Genomic DNA, 18,204 nt, shown 5'->3' on the forward strand with positions numbered 1-18,204 from the left:
CCGCTAGCTGCCTGTCCCCTGAACACACTGTAAAAAACGCGGTCTCTGTAGACAGCCCAGGCTCCACAAACGGCAAGAAAAACAAACTGGGCCAGCCTGGACCACGAAACATAACAAACAGTGTTCCAGCCAATAACCGACAAGAATGATCTGGGGTGGGGGTTGGGGGGTTAGTGCGCGTGGGAGGGGGAGGGGACGGGATGACGAGGAGGGAGGGTCGAGCTAGCCTCCGTTTTGTTTGACAATACTTTGTGACGTAGAGCACCGTTAATCAATAGTTTGAATATTATTCATTGCATTTTCAGGCTGTGACAGATGTATTAACCAGAGCACTGAGCAGCCCTCTCCGAACAGTGAATGATGGGCAATATAGTAGAATTATTGCCAGTGCCTTCCTTAAAGAATTATGCTTTTGCCAGTTACTTTTAATGAGATGCTTATTTTATTTATAGTACATCACTTCAACACAGCAAAGTATTTTTGCCTTGTTGAGGTAATGTAATAAATCATGCTCATTGCTGAAAAATGGATTGTGGTGGTAGACTTGCCAAGCAAGCCAGGAACATTCATATTTATAATTATTTGACAATTACTAATGCATCAGTGGCAGAAGTGCACTTAAGTTCACTCATATACCGTATGTAAATATCACTCATCAAATAGAAGAACCCTGCTGTTTGTGTTTGTTTAAACTGCTTAAGTGTATGCAGTGTGGTGTGAATTTAATTTTCTCACTTGCCTCACACACATAAACACACGTCTTGCCCTGTGAACGGTGGAATAAAAGCAACAGAGCTGACTTCATGGATGAAGATGTTTTATTAGACCACTGATCAGAACATTACAATATCACTCTGAGTGGTGTCTTACGGTTGATCCATGCACACATATGCAAATGCATGTTTAGACCGTACTTAAATCTTTCATCCGTGTGCAGATCAAGGTGTGAACATTGTCAGTTAGTTAAACTTGGTTAGCTTTTATTTTGTTTTAACAACATTTAACATTTTGAGAGACATATTATTTTCTCCGTCTCCATCATTATGTTTAATAACTTTATCCACCTCACTCAATCTGCCAAAGAAACAACAATAAAGGACCACTGAAAGATATGCAAGGACACAGGGGAAAAGGATGTAAAATTGTGCCGCTTTCTTTTACAAAGCTATCAGAATATTTTGTGACCCAAACATTATGTTTGAACAGTATTGAGTGCGACAGGTCCCTATTTGGAATTACCAATTCCTAAAGGAATTTAGGGTTGCGTCATGGAAAGTCGTTTTTCATTCAAGACATTTTCTCAATATGCAATATAATTGATTTCAGTCTCATACCCTCTTCATGCCAAGGACAACAAGTAGGGGGAATAAATCTATTCTTACCCTGAAAATATTAGCAGAAATATTGACTGAGTTCTTTACTGCATAGTAAATTAATTTTTGTGTATCTGTGTTACAAAGAACTGATGTCAGAATAACAATTTGACATTTTGGAATCGAAAATTCGCGCTTCTTAAACACAATTGTGTGTGCTGGAACATACAAAGCATCATATGCAATAGATGAAAGTCCGTAAATACATCTCACATTTCCTTTGCAAAGCTTTAAAAGTCCTCAATACTGTTTTGCATTCTTTCATTACTCCCATGCACTGTATTTTCAGTCACATCTTTAATTGTCCAGCTGTTTCAGAAATCAGAGCTGAATCCTTATCCGACGTTTCTCCCTCAGAACATTTGACGTCTGCAGGAACCCAGATGTGGCTGAAGGCTCTTGCCTACAGAGTTCCCGAGCTGTTTCATCAGCATCCACAGAAGAAGTCCCATCAGAACCAGCAGGACTGTGAAGAGCCCTACATACACACTTATGTTCCAGCCCCATCCCGCTATAAGAGGCAAGGATGTGGATGCCTCCAGGAACCTCCTTGGGGAAGGCATCAGTTGCAATAAAATTGCATAAAACTACTGCAGCACTTCAGGGAATCCTCTGATGAAGCCAGGTGATATGGAACTTGGTTTGCCAGATTTATCCATGACAGGTTCTTGATGTCCCGCTGTCAAATCTTAATTTATAATCCACAAGGAAGCGTGCTTTGTCTCTTTGGTGTTGTGCAAAATGAGAATGATGCTTGAAGTCTTCTCTGCAGCTGCACCCCCTCCTGCTGTTGTTGAGTCACATCCACTCCCTTCATCCACTGTGTGTGTGTGTGTGTGTGCGTGTGTGTGTGTGTGTCTGATGATTAAACCAGCCTAAAATGGTTTGCTGGTCTTCACTGGTCTCCCAACCCACAGTCAGACTGGTTTGTCAGCCTAGTTTTATTGGGCTGTATCCACAAAACATGCATCAGCTTCAATAACAAACTATATAAGATTAAAACTAAAAACATGTGAATGAATTAGTTAAAATATCCTCCTGGAACCCAGGAATAGACTTTTGTCCTCTGTAGTGGACATTATATTTTAGTGAATTTCTCTGACAGCATACATGTCACCGTTTTAAGTCTGGATGTACTGTAAAGAGCACATTCGTGGCTTTTCAAAGATACCAAATGTTTAGAGGTTTCACAATGACAACAACTTCTCCTTTATCCTTAAAATGACTGACATTAATTTAGTGATCAAATTTTGCACTCTTATGGAAATATGATAATATTGTGTAATTATCATTTAAATCTGATTAATTTTCAAATTGTTTGTCATACATCAACATCTCAGGGTTATGTGGTTTCTAATCAAAATATGACTTTCTGTTACAAAATAGGCCATTGATTTGATAGATGTCCACTTTAGAGGACACCATCATGTGTATCAGGCATTTTGGGAGAAATGGCAAGTGAATAGGGAAATAAATTATATATCAATATTCCAATGAAATATTAGATATTATTATGAAAATGTTGTCATTTATTAGCCTACTCCTTTATAACACTTATTTTTTCATTACATGTTGCCCCAAGAACACATTAATATGGAAATTGGACAGAGTGTAGTGACATTGTATTTAATGGCACTACCATTAAATCTGAATTAATGGGATTAATTTATGGCCATTTTACCCACATATTGCATAAAGGTAGCCTATCAATTCATTCTGTTATATCTTTCATAACACATGGAGTTGAGAATAATCTTTAAACAAAGTAAACCTAAAAATGTATTGGTAAATGAAAAAAGAAATTGCCTTTACATGTCATTTATTGTATTTTTGTTTTTTTAAACAAATGCGTCCTGGTTTCCACTACAGTGGACATAGCATAACAAAATTATGAATAAAAAATCTTTTCAAAAATAATCATTTGTTTCTTATGCTCAGTCTAAACAATGTAATGACATGGGGGGGGATTGTCAAAATTCATTCTTTTTTTCTAGGAGGATATAACTTTTAGTTCTATTTTCCCCCTTATATGAATACTTTCCTGAATCCTAACTTCTTTCTTACTGTAATAAGATTTTCGTGAAACCAGTTTCCTTTATCCACATTTCAAGACTGTATTATCAGGTTTTTAGGGTATCAGGAAAAAATAATGTTCAGATAAAATTGTGTTCAGATGCTTCTGACTTGAGCTTGAATTAAATAAAAAAATATTCCCAGTGTTTTGAACAAATCTCGTTGCTGTTACCATAGTAACCAGAGATAGTTTGGGTGGCTGGCTGACAAACATGGCGGCGCTACAGAAGAAACGTGTTAGCTGCAAACAAAAACACTTTTGCTGTTGTACTTAGTCGGATTATTCTTTTTATATGCGGATCAAAGCATATTGTTTGGATAAATGTCTACGAATAGGCGGAATGGGGGTTGCTATATATTGACGCGACATGAATCAACTTGTAAAGCGGACAAACTGGCACAGCTAACGTTAACGTTAGCCAGTTCATCTGCAGCAGAATCAGCCACTAACTAACTAACTAATCCGCAGGATAATCCAGTCGGTTGTGACTACTAGCGGGACCACTGTGTTATATGTCTGTCGGAAAAGCTCGAAATATATATATATATTTCTGTTTCAAAGTAGCATCTTAGGGAATTAATTACAAGGAACTGCACTAGAACATCTTAAATTATCAACGCTAAGCATAAAAAAACAGTTAAGCTGTCATAATTCAATAGGATCTGTGGAGTGATTATTCTATCAAACGAAATGGAATTAAACTTAAACCACGTTGATTATCTCCAGGTAAGACCTCAACATTCCTATATGCACACATTTGTACAGTAACGTAACGTTAGTGGTCAAAAGTGATGTACGGAGGGTATCTTTTTAATTACCCTACAAGTTCGTTTAAACCATCAAAACATGCGGAAAATATTTGATATATTTTTTTTTAAATATGAGGGAAGAACAAAACACTAAACTCGGTTAAGGTATTTATCTGACAAATTATTTGGCACAAATAGGGCAAACTGCAGCTACAGGTTTTATTTTACTAAGCAAAAAAAATGCATAGAAAAACAAAAAGCTTACAGGAGGAAAAAGCAATACACTGACTATAATATAATCAGTTATTAATATTTCGTTGGTCTTTCTTGTTTTTGCATGTTATTTTCAGCCTGGCCAAACATTATGTCTGCACGTTTCATTACGTTATCATCACAAATAAAATTAAAGCTGCAAGCAGCATTTATCGGGGTTCAAGCAGTTAAGGCCTTTAAGGCATTTAAGCACAAAAGCATCAAAAGTTATTAAGATTTATTTAGCAAGCATGTAACCACTGACATAATAGATGGAAAAGACCATTTACAGCCAATACAGGCAATTTGCCATGGGATATATATGGTTTTAAAGCTTTTTAACAGTTATAGCGCCACCTATGGTCCGATCTCCATAAAATTGTTTACTGTGACCTCAAATTGAACCCATACACATGTGTACTGAGTTTGGTGAAGATATCTCATTTACTTCTTGAGTTATAGCCATTTGAGTAAAATAGGCTCCTCCCACAACGATTTGCCACATTCTAGAATTATTTAATATGATTCTAGCATGATTTACTATCATATACCATGTTCCAGAATGATTTATTAGGATTCTAGCATGATTTACCTTGATACACCTCATTTCAGTATTATTTACTATGATTTACAATGTTTCTAGCATGATTAACCACATTACTAGCAATTATGTGAAGTGTCAGTGCAAATGAGGTGATGAACACTGACAAAATATTATTGTGTTATAATAGTTAGTTATATACGTGATTTTTAGTGTGTGTCCAAGTATGAATGCAAAAGCACATGTAAAAGCTCCAAAACTCTGGAATAGCCTTCCTGATACTGTTCGTTGCTCAGACTCGCTCTCCCAGTTTAAAACTAGATTAAAGTCGCATCTCTTCAGCCAGGCATTCATATAATATTTTTAATCTTACAGTTCAAATTACAATCCGGCCTCTAGTTAATAAACGCCAGAGGAGAACTGGCCCCCGACTGAGCCTGGGTTCTCCCAAGGTTTTTTTTTTCTCCATTGGGTCACCTGATGGAGTTTTAGGACACTATTAGGTCACTTGATGGAGTTTTTCGGTTCCTTGCCACTGTTGCCTTTGGCTTGCTCAGTTGGGGATATTCTGGGGATATCTAATTTGATTTTATCAATAAATTCCACTAGAAACAAACCTTGTTGTATTATTTTAATTTAATACTGTGAAGCTGCTTTGATACAATCTGTATTGTGAAAAGCGCTATACAAATATACTTGACTTGACTTGACTTGACTTAAAATATTTCATTATTGAGTAGAATGGCCAGCAGAGGGCACTAGAAGACCACTTATTGGCTCACTTTCACTTTAAACCAGTTTTCTGCACTAAAGCAAACCAGTTTTTCCATGTTAACTCAATGCATGCTTACACACACACACACACACACACACACACACACACACACACACACACACACACACACACACATACACACACAGTTTAGTTAACCATGATTTACCATGATATACCACGTTCTAGTATTATTTACCAGGAGATAAACGACAATCTAGTATTATTTACTTTGATTTACCATGTTTCTAGCCTGATTTATCACATTACTAGCAATTATTTGAAGTGTCAGTGCAAATAAAGTGATTAACACTGACAAAATATGATTGTGTTATAAAAGTTATTGCTATATAAGTGATTTTTTTAGTGTGTATTCAAGTATGAATGCAAGCACATGTTGAAATATTTCATTAATAAGTAGAATGGCCAGCAGAGGGCAGTAGAAGACCACTTATTGGCTCACTTTCACTTTAAACCAGTTTTCTGCACTAAAGCAAACCAGTTTATCCATGTTAACTCAATGCATGCTTACACACACACACACACACACACACACACACACACACACACACACACACACACACACACAGACACACACACACAGCATAGTTAACCATGATTTACCATGATTTACCACATTACTAGCAATTATTTGAAGTGTCAGTGCAAATAAAGTGATTAACACTGACAAAATATGATTGTGTTATAATAGTTATTGCTATATAAGTGATTTTTAGTGTGTATTCAAGTATAAATGCAAGCACATGTGGAAAAATTTAATTAATAAGTAGAATGGCCAGCAGAGGGCAGTAGAAGACCACTTATTGGCTCACTTTCACTTTAAACCTCATGATTTTGACCAGTTTTCTGCACTAAAGCAAACCAGTGTTTCCATGTTAACTCAATAATGCATACTTGCTACATATGCTACACACAATAATGCTACACACACACACACACACACACACACACACACACACACAAATGTTTTAGTGATATTGGTGTCACATTCACCTTCATCACATTCACCTTCTGTCTTCATCACATTCACTATCTGTCGTCATCACCTGCACCTGCTCCTCATCACCCTCCTCATCATCACCTGCTCCTCATCATCATAACCGTCACCTGTTGTCCTTGTCTTGATCTGTGTATTTAAGTTCCCCTCTCATCCATTATCATTGTCGGTTATTGTTTGTGCACTAGCACTCTGTTATGTTTGTTTTCATGTTGGAAAATAAAACCTTTGTTATATTTGTACCACACACACACACACACACACACACACACACACACACACACACACACACACACACACACACACCATCATTTATCATGATTTACCATGGCTGATACCAATACCAATATGAGAAAATGACTATTTTAAACAGCGGGGGGCAGTAAAATACCACTTATTGGCTTAACATGCCATTAATTCATATCATTTTCACCTTTTTAACTGTTATAGAGGCAAATTTTGTCCGATCTGTCTGAAAATTTTCATGCTTGTTCAGGGTGATATTTCACACGTTCTGACTTGTTTTTAAGAAGGTCTGAGCATTGATTAAAGAGATATAGGCTTTCGGGGACACTTGGTAAAGGCCAGATTTTGAAGTGAACCTATTATAGCTATCCAAATGAAGTAGTTCAACTTTTTCTGACAATTATTGATCTAGTGAGTCCAGAGAATTGTATTGCACTAGTTTTGAACATTATGATATGAAAATTATATGATCAGAGATGGAAAAGACCATTTACAGCCAATACAGGCAGTTTACCATAGGAAATATATGATTTTAAAGCTTTTTAACAGTTATAGCGCCACCTATCGTCCGATCTCCATAGAATTTTTCATGCTTGTTAATGATGTTATGTCACATATGCTGACCACTTTTTGTGAAGTTCTGAGTTTTTATTTAGGATTTATAGGCTTTTTAATGTATTTTGACACGCCCATTTTATAAATGACCCTATTAGAGCCATCCAAATGCAAAAGTTCAACTTTTTTTTGATAGTTTTTGATCTAGAGAGTCCAGAGAATTGTCCTAGACTGGTCTGGTTCCGATCGGGCGAAAAACCTAGGACTAGTTCGCAAAAGTAGGTTTTTAACATGTTTGCGAATATTTAATGAACGGTTTGATTGACAGCAATGGTTCTTGAGGCAAAGTTGTTCAGGATGAGGAGATCTATCAAATGATATGCATATTGTGTGGATATTTGTAACACCACGTGATTACAGAGCCATAAAACTCGTTAGCGCCAACTAGTGGCCGATTTCTTTCAAAATTCTTACAGACCTCTAGGGCCTTGAGTCGAACATGCCCATCGAGTTTCGTTCCGATCGGCCTCCGTTAACCTTGTCTAATAGGTGCTCAAATTTCATTGGCCGATGGCGGCCATGTTTTTTGAGATACGCCAATGTCCTCATACACATACATGGCACCTTGGACCAAGACACTGCATACCAATTTTCAAGTCAATCGGACTAACGGTCAGGTGGTTATAGCCTGTTTTATGTTTTTTTCATGTTATAGCGCCACCATGTGGCCAATCGCCGCGGTTTTTTTACTGTGACCTCAGATTGACCTCTTACACATGTGTACCAAGTTTGGTGAAGATACCTCATTTACTTCTGGAGTTATAGCCATTTTAGTAAAATAGGCCCTGCCCACGACGTACGTTTTGGCGCCCCTTAGCGTCCGTGAATCGAAATTTCAACTTTTTTTCGATAGTTTTTGATATTCAGACTCAAGAGAACATTTCTGCACTGGATTGGTTCCGATCGGGCGAAAAACCTAGGACTAGTTCGCAAAAGTAGGTTTTTGACAAAATTCAAAATGGCGGAAAATCTATCATGGCGGAAATGAAATCGGAGATATACGTTTTGTTCGTCAGGCGTCCAGCTTTCCAATGATATAAGACACTTGAGTCTACGACATACGGTCTAGTAGTTATGAGCAGTTTTGCGCTTTTGGTTGCTATAGCGCCACCTATGGGCCAATCGGGGTCATACTTTTATAGGTTCTCCCCAAATTGAGGACTACCATTTGGCCAAGTTTCAAGGTTCCAGCTCTTACGGTTTGGTCTGCACGATGCGTTTAAGGGGAAAATAATAATAATAATAATAATAATAATAAAAATCAGTACAATTACAATAGGGTTTCAGCACTTCGTGCTTGAACCCCTAACAATTGACACCAAGCTTTGGTTTTAGATGTGTGTTTTTTTTCCAGATGATTTTTCCTTGGCCACTTTTGGCCACTACTGTACATCTGCTGTGATTTACAGTGATGCCAAAAATGCATTTGGTCTTTGATTGGTTTACATAGAAAGCACACTTGTGAGTCATGTGGCTGAGTGGATTATTGGCATTTGTAAAGTTGATATATGGGTACAATTGTTAGTTTAATTATCAGAATGAAAATGTATTAATGGTTATGCCGTCATTGTTTTCTCAGGTTGGAGTGACATCTCAAAAAACCATGAAACTCCTCCCTTCTGTGGGGCGAAAAGCAACTCAGAAGGTATGTCTACATCCCTTTTGAAATAGTTTTCCAGGTTTAGTGTAAATCAAACTCAGTAAATAGTTACTACCATACCTCATAACACAAATAATATTAATCATACTTCACTTTACATACATTAAATTACATTGTCAGTAATCGACTTGAACAGGGAATATTCTTGTAATAGAAACTTCCATCTTAAAACTGACTGAAAGTATAGAACAAGGTAAGCTGGAGATTAGACCCCACTTGTGAAAGAGCATGCAACATGTCCTATTTATTTGAGCATGTGCGTGATATTTCCCCCCTTATTTGTCTATGGGCATCCTGATGGCTTTACAAATGAAGCTGTTGGTGTATCTTGTCATTTTCTCATTTCAGGTGGCTGTTGCAGATCATGATGGTGTCGTGACCTGTTTTGGAATGAAAAAAGGGGAGGCTGTGGTATGTATCAGAAGTGTTTCCTGTTTCAATGTACACTTGCGATCGAAAGTTTGGGGTCAGTAAGATTTTTTTAAAGAACAAAATTGACAGCAAAAGATTTTTATTTCAAATAAATGGTGTTCTTTTGAACTTTCTATTTAAAAGAAGCCTGAAAAAAAAAATGGTTTCCACAACAATATTAAGCAGGCACAACTGTTTTCAAAATTGATAATAAATGTTTCTTGAGCACCAAATTTAGCATATTAGAATGATTTCTGAAGGCTCATGCGACACTGAATACTGGATTAATGGCTGCTGACAATTCAGATTTGCATCACAGGAATAAATTCCATTTACAAATATATTGAAATAGAACCTTAATGGAATGGAATCTTATTGTAAAGTGTTACCGATAAATATATATTGATATAAACTAACAAAATAACTTCTTCAAAGGAAGAATAAATGTCTGTCTCTTTTGTCAGCCTGTGTTCAAATCGCTCCCAGGACAGAAGATCTCCAGACTTGAGCTTGGAGGGGCGTTGGGCACCCCACAGGAAAAGATCTTTGTGAGCTCTGGCTCTGAAGTGAGGGGATACACTAAAAAGGGCAAACAGTTCCTTACATTTGAGGCCAACCTAACAGAGAGCATCAATGCCATGTGAGATCTTGCTTGTTTTTCAGACTGTGTCTATCTCTATATTAATGATTAGCAGATTTGACAGTGTATTGGATGCATCTCTTCTTGTTTTGCCTTTTTTTCCTCAGGCATGTCTCAGGGGCAGATCTGTTTGTGTGTGCCAGTTACATTTATAACCATTACTGTGACTGCAAGGATCAGGACTACTACCTCTCAGGAGACAAGATCAATGACGTCCTGTGTTTACCTGTGGAGACCGTGGGCCGTACTGTGCCCATCCTGGCCTGCCAGGACAGGGTACTTCGAGTATTGCAGGTATATTTGCCACCCTTTGTCTGTACTTTGTTACCCAGTTATAATTTAGCAATCGCTTGTGGTCATAATATACATAATAGAACAGACTCAGGTCCACAGTCATTCTACACTTTGTGCTCCATCAGGGATCTGACCTTCAGTACGATGTAGAAGTGCCCGGACCTCCGACTGTTCTAGAACTTCTTAACAGAGATGGAGGTATGTGCTAAAAATATGATCATTCATTTTATTGGGAAAGCGTGTATTGGTTGAGTGTGCGAATTTGATCATGCATAAAATCTTGGTCCACAGGAAAAGGTGGTGAAGAGGTTCTTTATGGAACAGCTGATGGGAAACTGGGTCTTGTGCAAATAACCAAATCTGGACCCATTGCTAGTTGGGAACTGGATAATGAGAAGAAAAAGGGAGGTAGGAAAATAAAAAGTGTAGAAAACTATTTACTTTAACTGCACTATTATTTGAGACATATTTATCTATTTGCCGTGCATTACCAAACCTTTATGCTGTTATTTTTTGGATGAGCTATAATGCCTGTTTTATTGCCATATAATTGTACTCATGCTAGTCTGTGTTGGTCTTTTCAAGGTGTGCTTTGCATCGATTCATTTGACATTACTGGTGATGGTGTAAAGGACATCCTGGTGGGAAGGGATGATGGGACTGTGGAGGTCTACAATTTGGATGGTTCAAATGAACCAGCACTGCGATTTGAGCATGTGAGTGTCAAATAAATCATACGAGATCTGAGATTAATGGAAAACCCTTGTTTTGTTTCTGAAAAAGCAGGTAAGAAGTTGTCTCAAATTAAATTCTGCCACACTACAATTGTGATATTTGTCTTTCTGTGTTTTCAAGGTTTTGTCTGAGAGTGTCACATCAATCCAGGGCGGCTGCGTCGGAAAGGAAATGTACAATGAAGTTCTTACAACAACTTACACAGGTTAGCTTTGGCTGTTAGATAAAAGCATGTCTTTTATGACAACAATACTGTGTGGATGATGTTAGTGCTAAAAGTGACCCTATTATGCTATTTTAAAGGTTCCTAAATTTGTTTTGAATGTCTTCTACAATAGTTTTACATGCATCCAAGGTCAAAAAAACATTTTCTTATAATTTACATGCAATATCACCTCTTTTCTCAAGCCATCTAAAATGGTAAAGAATTCAATAAAGTCTCTAAATCCCTCCTTTCCAAGAGCCTACTCTGCTCTGATTGGTCAGATGGCTCAGTCTGTTGTGAATGGTCTACACAGTGCGTGTCGGAAACAAAGCGCCTATATTACCATATTTGTAATTTAGTTCCGGAGGCTTCCTCAACACTTGTATACACACCGATACGAACTGTAACAATGTCATTGGTTTTACCACATCAATTTAATCCAAACTCTTCCAGGCCTCGGCTACAGCTACAGTGTTTGAGGACAGGTCAGAGGAGACCGTAATATTGTTCCCAGGCAGCTAATGAAGACCATGGGCTGGCATTATGCAAATTTGTTACAAACCTACGTAGTTCTTGCAGGAAATAAGACTGGAATTACTGACAACTCGTTTCTGAATAGGTTCTTTCTTGTGGGAGACTAACTCCATTTATCATGCACTTTGCAGACATTTTACATTCACAAATAGCTATATTACTCACTACGTGAAAGGAAATATCTGAAAATCATTAGAGGGGCATTTTAAAACTCTACAGTTTATCATTCACCTGTGCTGTCTGAGAGCTCATAAGCAATATGTGGTCATGTGGCTGGTTTCCAGGATGGGTGTCAGGTCTCACCACAGAGCCTCAGCAGATGGTAGCAGGCCCGGGGGATGAGATCAAGATGAGCCGGGAGACCCAGGGCAAGGTGTCCGCACTCCGGTACTACACATCCAGCTGTTTCTCGCCATGATGATCAGTCTAAAAGATCTGCTAACTAAACTGGTATAGATTTTACAATGCTTTCTGACATGCCTAGTTTGCTTGTGCATGTTTTAGGGCTGAGTTGGAGCAGTTGCAGGTGAAAGTATTGCAGGGGAGAGAAAAATACCAGCAGAGCTCTCAGTCCAGCACGGCTGTGTCCGCTGTGCCAGTCTTTAGCATCAATGACAAGTTCACATTGTGCCAGGATGATGCCAGCTACAGCCTCACACTAGAGGTGCAGACTGCCATTGACAACCTGCTGCTACAGGTTAGAGAAATACACTGATTCATCAGGGAACTACACTGCAACCAAAATGGTCGCATATGCGACCTTTTGAAATGCCATTGCGACCCTAATTTTTAATGGGTCGCAAATGTATCACTGATTATTTTTGTACCTATGTTTTAGGCAATATGCTATGATTTACTATGAGCATTTATTAAAACAGAAATGTGTATTTTAAGAATACGTTTTGTGCTCTGAGCATTGAACACATCAAGTTGGCTTCAGCCCCGCGACCGTTACTTAGATTAAAACGTACCATTGTATCAGTGCTGCGCGAGCTCTCTCTCTCTCACAAACACGGACGCGCGCACACAGAGAGAGAAGATAATTGTAAAATGAAAATTGATGGGCTATAGTTAAAATTTTGTTCTTGCTTGTTTTTTTTCTGTCAAAATGTCAGAAAGCATTTTGTATTATCCATCCGTGTTTTTAAAATTCGTTAAATGACGGACGTTTTACTGTTAACACAGCCCTCATTATATGTCGGATTTGTCTAACTTATACTTGATATTATTTTTAGAATAAGTGATTCGTTATGCTATTATTGGACTCCTGTCTATTCATTGTCAACTGTTTTCTATAAATATGTTTGTATTGGCTAACATTTATTCAGCTAATGCGTGTCCTGTTTAAAATGTGCAATGTTCAAACGCAAAGACAGCACGTCACAAATAGAAGCCCTTTTCCCTGTGCTATTTAGTATCATATTTGGATATTGGAATAGTAAATTAAGTAGCCTATCTTAATTGTACACAATGTTCCTGTTTTTTTTGGTTTTTTTTTTTACTGTTTTCTAGGGGGTTTCTTAATGTTAGACAAGTTGACCAGCACACATTACATGCAATGCAATATAATGCATGTGTGTCCTATGTGTGACATATTTTGCACACAGGTAAAGGTGCCCAATATCAGTCATTTTTAAAGTAAAAAAAAAAAAAAAAAGTGTTTTGGAAAATATCTCTTTATTTCATTATCAGTAAATTTGTTTTCTATACAGAGATATCGACATTGGTAAATATCGGTATCGGCCATACCAGCAATATTAATATCAGTTATCTGTATCGGCCACAATTTTCACATCGGTGCATCACTACTTAAGAGTTCAGGATTCTGCCCATCTGTGCCAACCATAGCATGTTGAAATCCATTTTGCACTTTATTGTGTACTGTATTTTCTATTGCAGTAAATCTATCCCAACCAATGTTAAAGAAAACAAAAAAAAGAAGGCATGTGGTTTAAAAGATGGCAAGTAAAATAAAAAGCACATCTGTATGCAATACAGTTTCATTATTGGTCATTATTATCCAGAGCGGCTTACTATAAATAATTTGTGCGAACAAATCATGTTTTGCGCCAGTAACTGAAAAAGTTAGTAGCGCAAGTGCCACCAGTGGAAAAGGCTAGTGTAGTTCCCTGTTCATCCTGCTTTTAGTTATGTACACTAGTGTTTTAAAGCTTGGGGTTGGTAAGAATTATTGTTGTTGTTTTTTTTAAAGAAGTCTCCTATGTTCACCAAGGCTGCATTCATTTGATCAAAGCATAAAGCAGTAATATTGTGAAATATTATTATAATTCGAAAACTTTGATTTTCAACAGCCATTACTCCAGTCTTCAGTGTCACATGGTCCTTCAGAAATCATTCTTATATGCTGATTTGGTGTTTAAGAAATATTTCTTATTGTTATCATTGTTAAAAACGGTTGTGTGGCTTAATATATAATTTTTTCAGGATTCTTATAGAACAGCATTTATTTTAATGATTTTTAGTCACCTTTGATCAATTTAATGCATCCTTGTTGAATAAAAGTATTAATTTCTTTCAGGAAAAGATAACCTCATGTTATTATTTGCTTAAAGGTGCACTTGATTGATTTACTAGAAGATATAGTCTATGGCATCATGTAAATATGAAGAGAATGTTCTTCTATTCTTCTGTTTTATAGTATATTTTAGCATGCCTGGATTACTGTATCTATCTATTTTAATAAAACATTTATTTTAATCAAAGTTCTTCTCTTCTTCAATAATTCAGCATTATTTTTACATGTGTTGTAATTTCAGCATTGTGTGACTGAAGTTTCCTTACATTCACTTGCATGTGTTTTTGTACTCTGACAGAGTGATGTTCCAATTGACCTGCTGGATGTTGATAAGAATTCAGCAGTGGTCAGTTTCAGCGAATGTGATTCAGAGGTAATGCACATGTGGTCCATCCTATGTGCCACATCATTAAGCTAACTTAATGATCACATCACATGTGTTTGCCAAACTGTCTTTGTTTGTTAATCTAACCCAACAGTCAAATGGGAACTTCCTCCTCGCCACCTACAGGTGCCAAGCAAATACCACTAGGCTGGAACTGAAGGTCTCTATTTCATTGTAATTTTGTGTTTGGATTGTTTCCCATTATAATAACATGTATTGTATTTTGTTTAAATTGCTGCGTTTGAGCATTTGTCCTGATTTTTCTCTAAGGTGAGGTCTATTGAAGGTCAGTATGGCACCCTTCAGGCTTACGTGACCCCAAGGCTTCAGCCCAAAACCTGCCAAGTCCGACAGTACCAGATCAAACCGCTTTCCCTCCACCAGAGGACACACTCAATCGACCAGGAGCGGTGAGCTTAGAAACACACTCCTGCTTCTTCCTTGCATATCATGCATTTATCCTGCCAAATGAACATTAACATGATCCTCCCTCTTCATCGCTAGGCCTGTGAACACCTTGAGACTGACAGGACAGTTCAGTTTTGCAGAGATCCATTCCTGGGTTGTGTTCTGTCTGCCAGAGGTCCCAGAGAAAACCCCGGCAGGAGACAGCATCACCTTCTACTTTCAGAACACTTTCTTGGGAACACAGCTAGAAGCCACCTATTGGTGAGGCCAACCAATTCACTATCCAAATGCATCTTAATGAAATGTGTCCATAAATAAATACTATCTATCTTTGTTTGCATATGTTAAAGGGCTGATTATATTTTGTCATTAGCTATGTTTCCATCCAAAATTGCTAATTTAACTTGTGTGCAAAATTGGAATATTGCATAAAACACAGTTTTCATCCCATGCGTTCAAGAGAACAAGATTGTCGCTTCTTGGAAACTGGCGCAAATATCTGTAATAAAAATAAAAAAGTCACTGTGGTTCTTTTTTGATACATCATAAATTACTAGTGTGCAGACAAAGCACAACTGTCATGTTATCTTGCATTCAGAGGTGAATGTCTGGTGTTTGTGAACGCAATCGTGTGAAATGGGTTCTGGGAGGTAATTATACCCAATCATTTTGATGACAGACTTTGGCTCAGGCGTTTCAGAACGACCAAACCAACATTTGAGATGGTGTGCAATGAAATTGTTCAGCTGGTTAGACCAGTTATCCAATCACATCCTCTCTTGACGTGAATTTTTTGTTGTGCGTCACAGAATTTATTTGGTAAATGTGTTTGCAATCTTAGTTTATGCGCCTTTTTATCCACCTTTATCCAAATATTATCCACCTTAATTGAGCACATACATTATTTATGTGCATTTTTATTTATGCGTATGTTGGCAAAATAGGTGGAAGGAAACATAGCTGTTGTTGATTTCAAATATATCTATTTTTGCCAATAACAGTTGGACAAAGATTCTATTAGATGATTGCATTATTAGAGGAAATGTTGTGATTAATCATTATAATAGTTTTTGGTTTCTTATTTTAATGGATTCCAGTAAAGGTGAAGCAAACTTCAAATCAGACAACATTTCTACCATATCCATACTGAAGGATGTTTTGTCCAAAGAGGCCACTAAGCGAAAAATCAATCTGAATATATCCTACGGTGAGTTCACAAACTGATCTTTTAACTGATGGATGCAGTCAGACTACAGTGATCTTAATTATTCATGCAACAAATATGAGTGATAAGTGCTTGCTGTGTTTGTTGTTATGTTGGTTTCAGAGGTGAATGAAGACTCTGTGAGCCATACTCTTCGAATGATTCATCCCAAGCTAGAGTATCAGCTGATTTTGGCCAAAAAAGTTCAGCTTATTGATGCTTTAAAGGTAAAACATTAAAAAGACAAACAAAAAAAGTCTGCTAAAAAAGAAGCCTAGTAAGTGTGTGTGTGTATTGTATGCAGGAGCTGCAGGTGCATGAGGGGAATGCAGATTTTCTGATTCCAGAGTATCGCAGTATACTGGATGAATCTGCCCAGCTCTTAGAAGAATATAAGAAACAACCTGCTCACTTAGAACGATTGTATGGTAAGTGAACTCAGATGAGCACGGGAGACTGTATTTTACAATATATCATTTTAAATCTGTATTTTAGATTATTTACATGAAGTGTAAAGTTTTTACACACAACCCCTGTATATTCCAATGAGGTCTTTGCAAATGAAATAATGACACATCTGTAAGTAAACAAACCATTTTGTGTGTTTTTTTTTTACAGGTATGATCACTGATCTTTTCATTGACAAGTTCAAATTTAAAGGACAGAATGTCAAAACAAAGGTTTCACAGCTGCTTGCAATTTTGAACAACTATGAACTTGATTCATTGATGGATTTTTTCAGTGAAGCTTAATGGAATGTAAAATGCAATCATTGTTAAGTAATGTGTTTGTGAATTTAGTTTTTACAATAAAAATATGGTATACTATAGGGATACAGATTGTACCAATACAGAATTAAATTAAAATGTTCAATGTAATAATTATAAAAACTATGTGTGACTACAGTTATTTACTATATTTTTAGAATACTCATCCATTGTCTAGATGCATTTTTACAGAAATAAAAAAAAATCATGAAAACTTCATGTCTGTTTTTTTTCCTATTCGGTACTGTTTGTCTTATGTGTTTGATCTATATATTTTTTTAAAGATTTGAGCTTTTAGTGAATTCTGATATAATGTATGATGTGGAGATTTTTGTTGTGTTTGATGGTAATGAAATTATTTGGAAAAAAAAATTGGAATAAGTCTTACACAAGCAAGCAGTCAATTAACTTTGAACAGAAGTTTCTGAATTAATTATAATTCTCAAATACTAGCCGATTTGGTACTGAGTAATGGTGGCCCATAAGTACATGTACCTTTAAATATATAATTTCCACAAATTGAAGAATTGTCCCAATACTCTTATTGTAATTCCTGAGCTTGTATATTACGTATAAACCATAGACTGGTATAAACGTGCCATCATATTCATCTTTAGTTACATTGTCCTCAAACAGTTTAAAAATTCCTTTGAGCCAATGAAAGCAACTCTCAACGGCTCGCTTAGTATAAGCGGAATCGCAGTTTGAGCTTTACGGGCTTCCGTATAATAAATGACGTTTGGGTTTGCTGCATTGTGATTGGCCCGTTTCAATAGTCGCGGGCT

The 18,204-nt window shown here is 37.0% G+C and overlaps 1 protein-coding gene across 1 annotated transcript; it reads left to right on the forward strand.

The window, feature by feature from the left end:
• The first annotated feature begins 3,619 nt into the window (after positions 1-3,619).
• On the forward strand, positions 3,620-17,611 carry bbs7 (Bardet-Biedl syndrome 7). The gene is made up of 19 exons (XM_084133326.1): positions 3,620-4,173; positions 9,220-9,285; positions 9,649-9,711; positions 10,176-10,351; positions 10,459-10,645; positions 10,771-10,843; positions 10,937-11,053; positions 11,231-11,361; positions 11,501-11,585; positions 12,404-12,506; positions 12,624-12,816; positions 14,954-15,028; positions 15,135-15,200; positions 15,311-15,450; positions 15,545-15,709; positions 16,546-16,655; positions 16,776-16,879; positions 16,957-17,080; positions 17,271-17,611. Exons 1-19 carry the CDS (start codon positions 4,138-4,140, stop codon positions 17,402-17,404), a joined length of 2,148 nt encoding a protein of 715 aa, XP_083989452.1. The 5' UTR covers positions 3,620-4,137; the 3' UTR covers positions 17,405-17,611.
• Positions 17,612-18,204: the final 593 nt, after the last annotated feature.

Source organism: Abramis brama (genome assembly GCF_963993115.1).
Source record: "Abramis brama genome assembly, chromosome: 13".
NCBI classification, from domain to species: domain Eukaryota; kingdom Metazoa; phylum Chordata; class Actinopteri; order Cypriniformes; family Leuciscidae; genus Abramis; species Abramis brama.

Bases quoted from the DNA above. Each gene is read 5' to 3' on its own strand.
- bbs7 (XM_084133326.1), top strand. From the start codon at position 4,138: ATGGAATTAAACTTAAACCACGTTGATTATCTCCAG. The intron at 10,646-10,770 runs GTATATTTGCCA...GTGCTCCATCAG, and splicing joins GGGTACTTCGAGTATTGCAG to GGATCTGACCTTCAGTACGA. The intron at 10,844-10,936 runs GTATGTGCTAAA...CTTGGTCCACAG, and splicing joins ACTTCTTAACAGAGATGGAG to GAAAAGGTGGTGAAGAGGTT.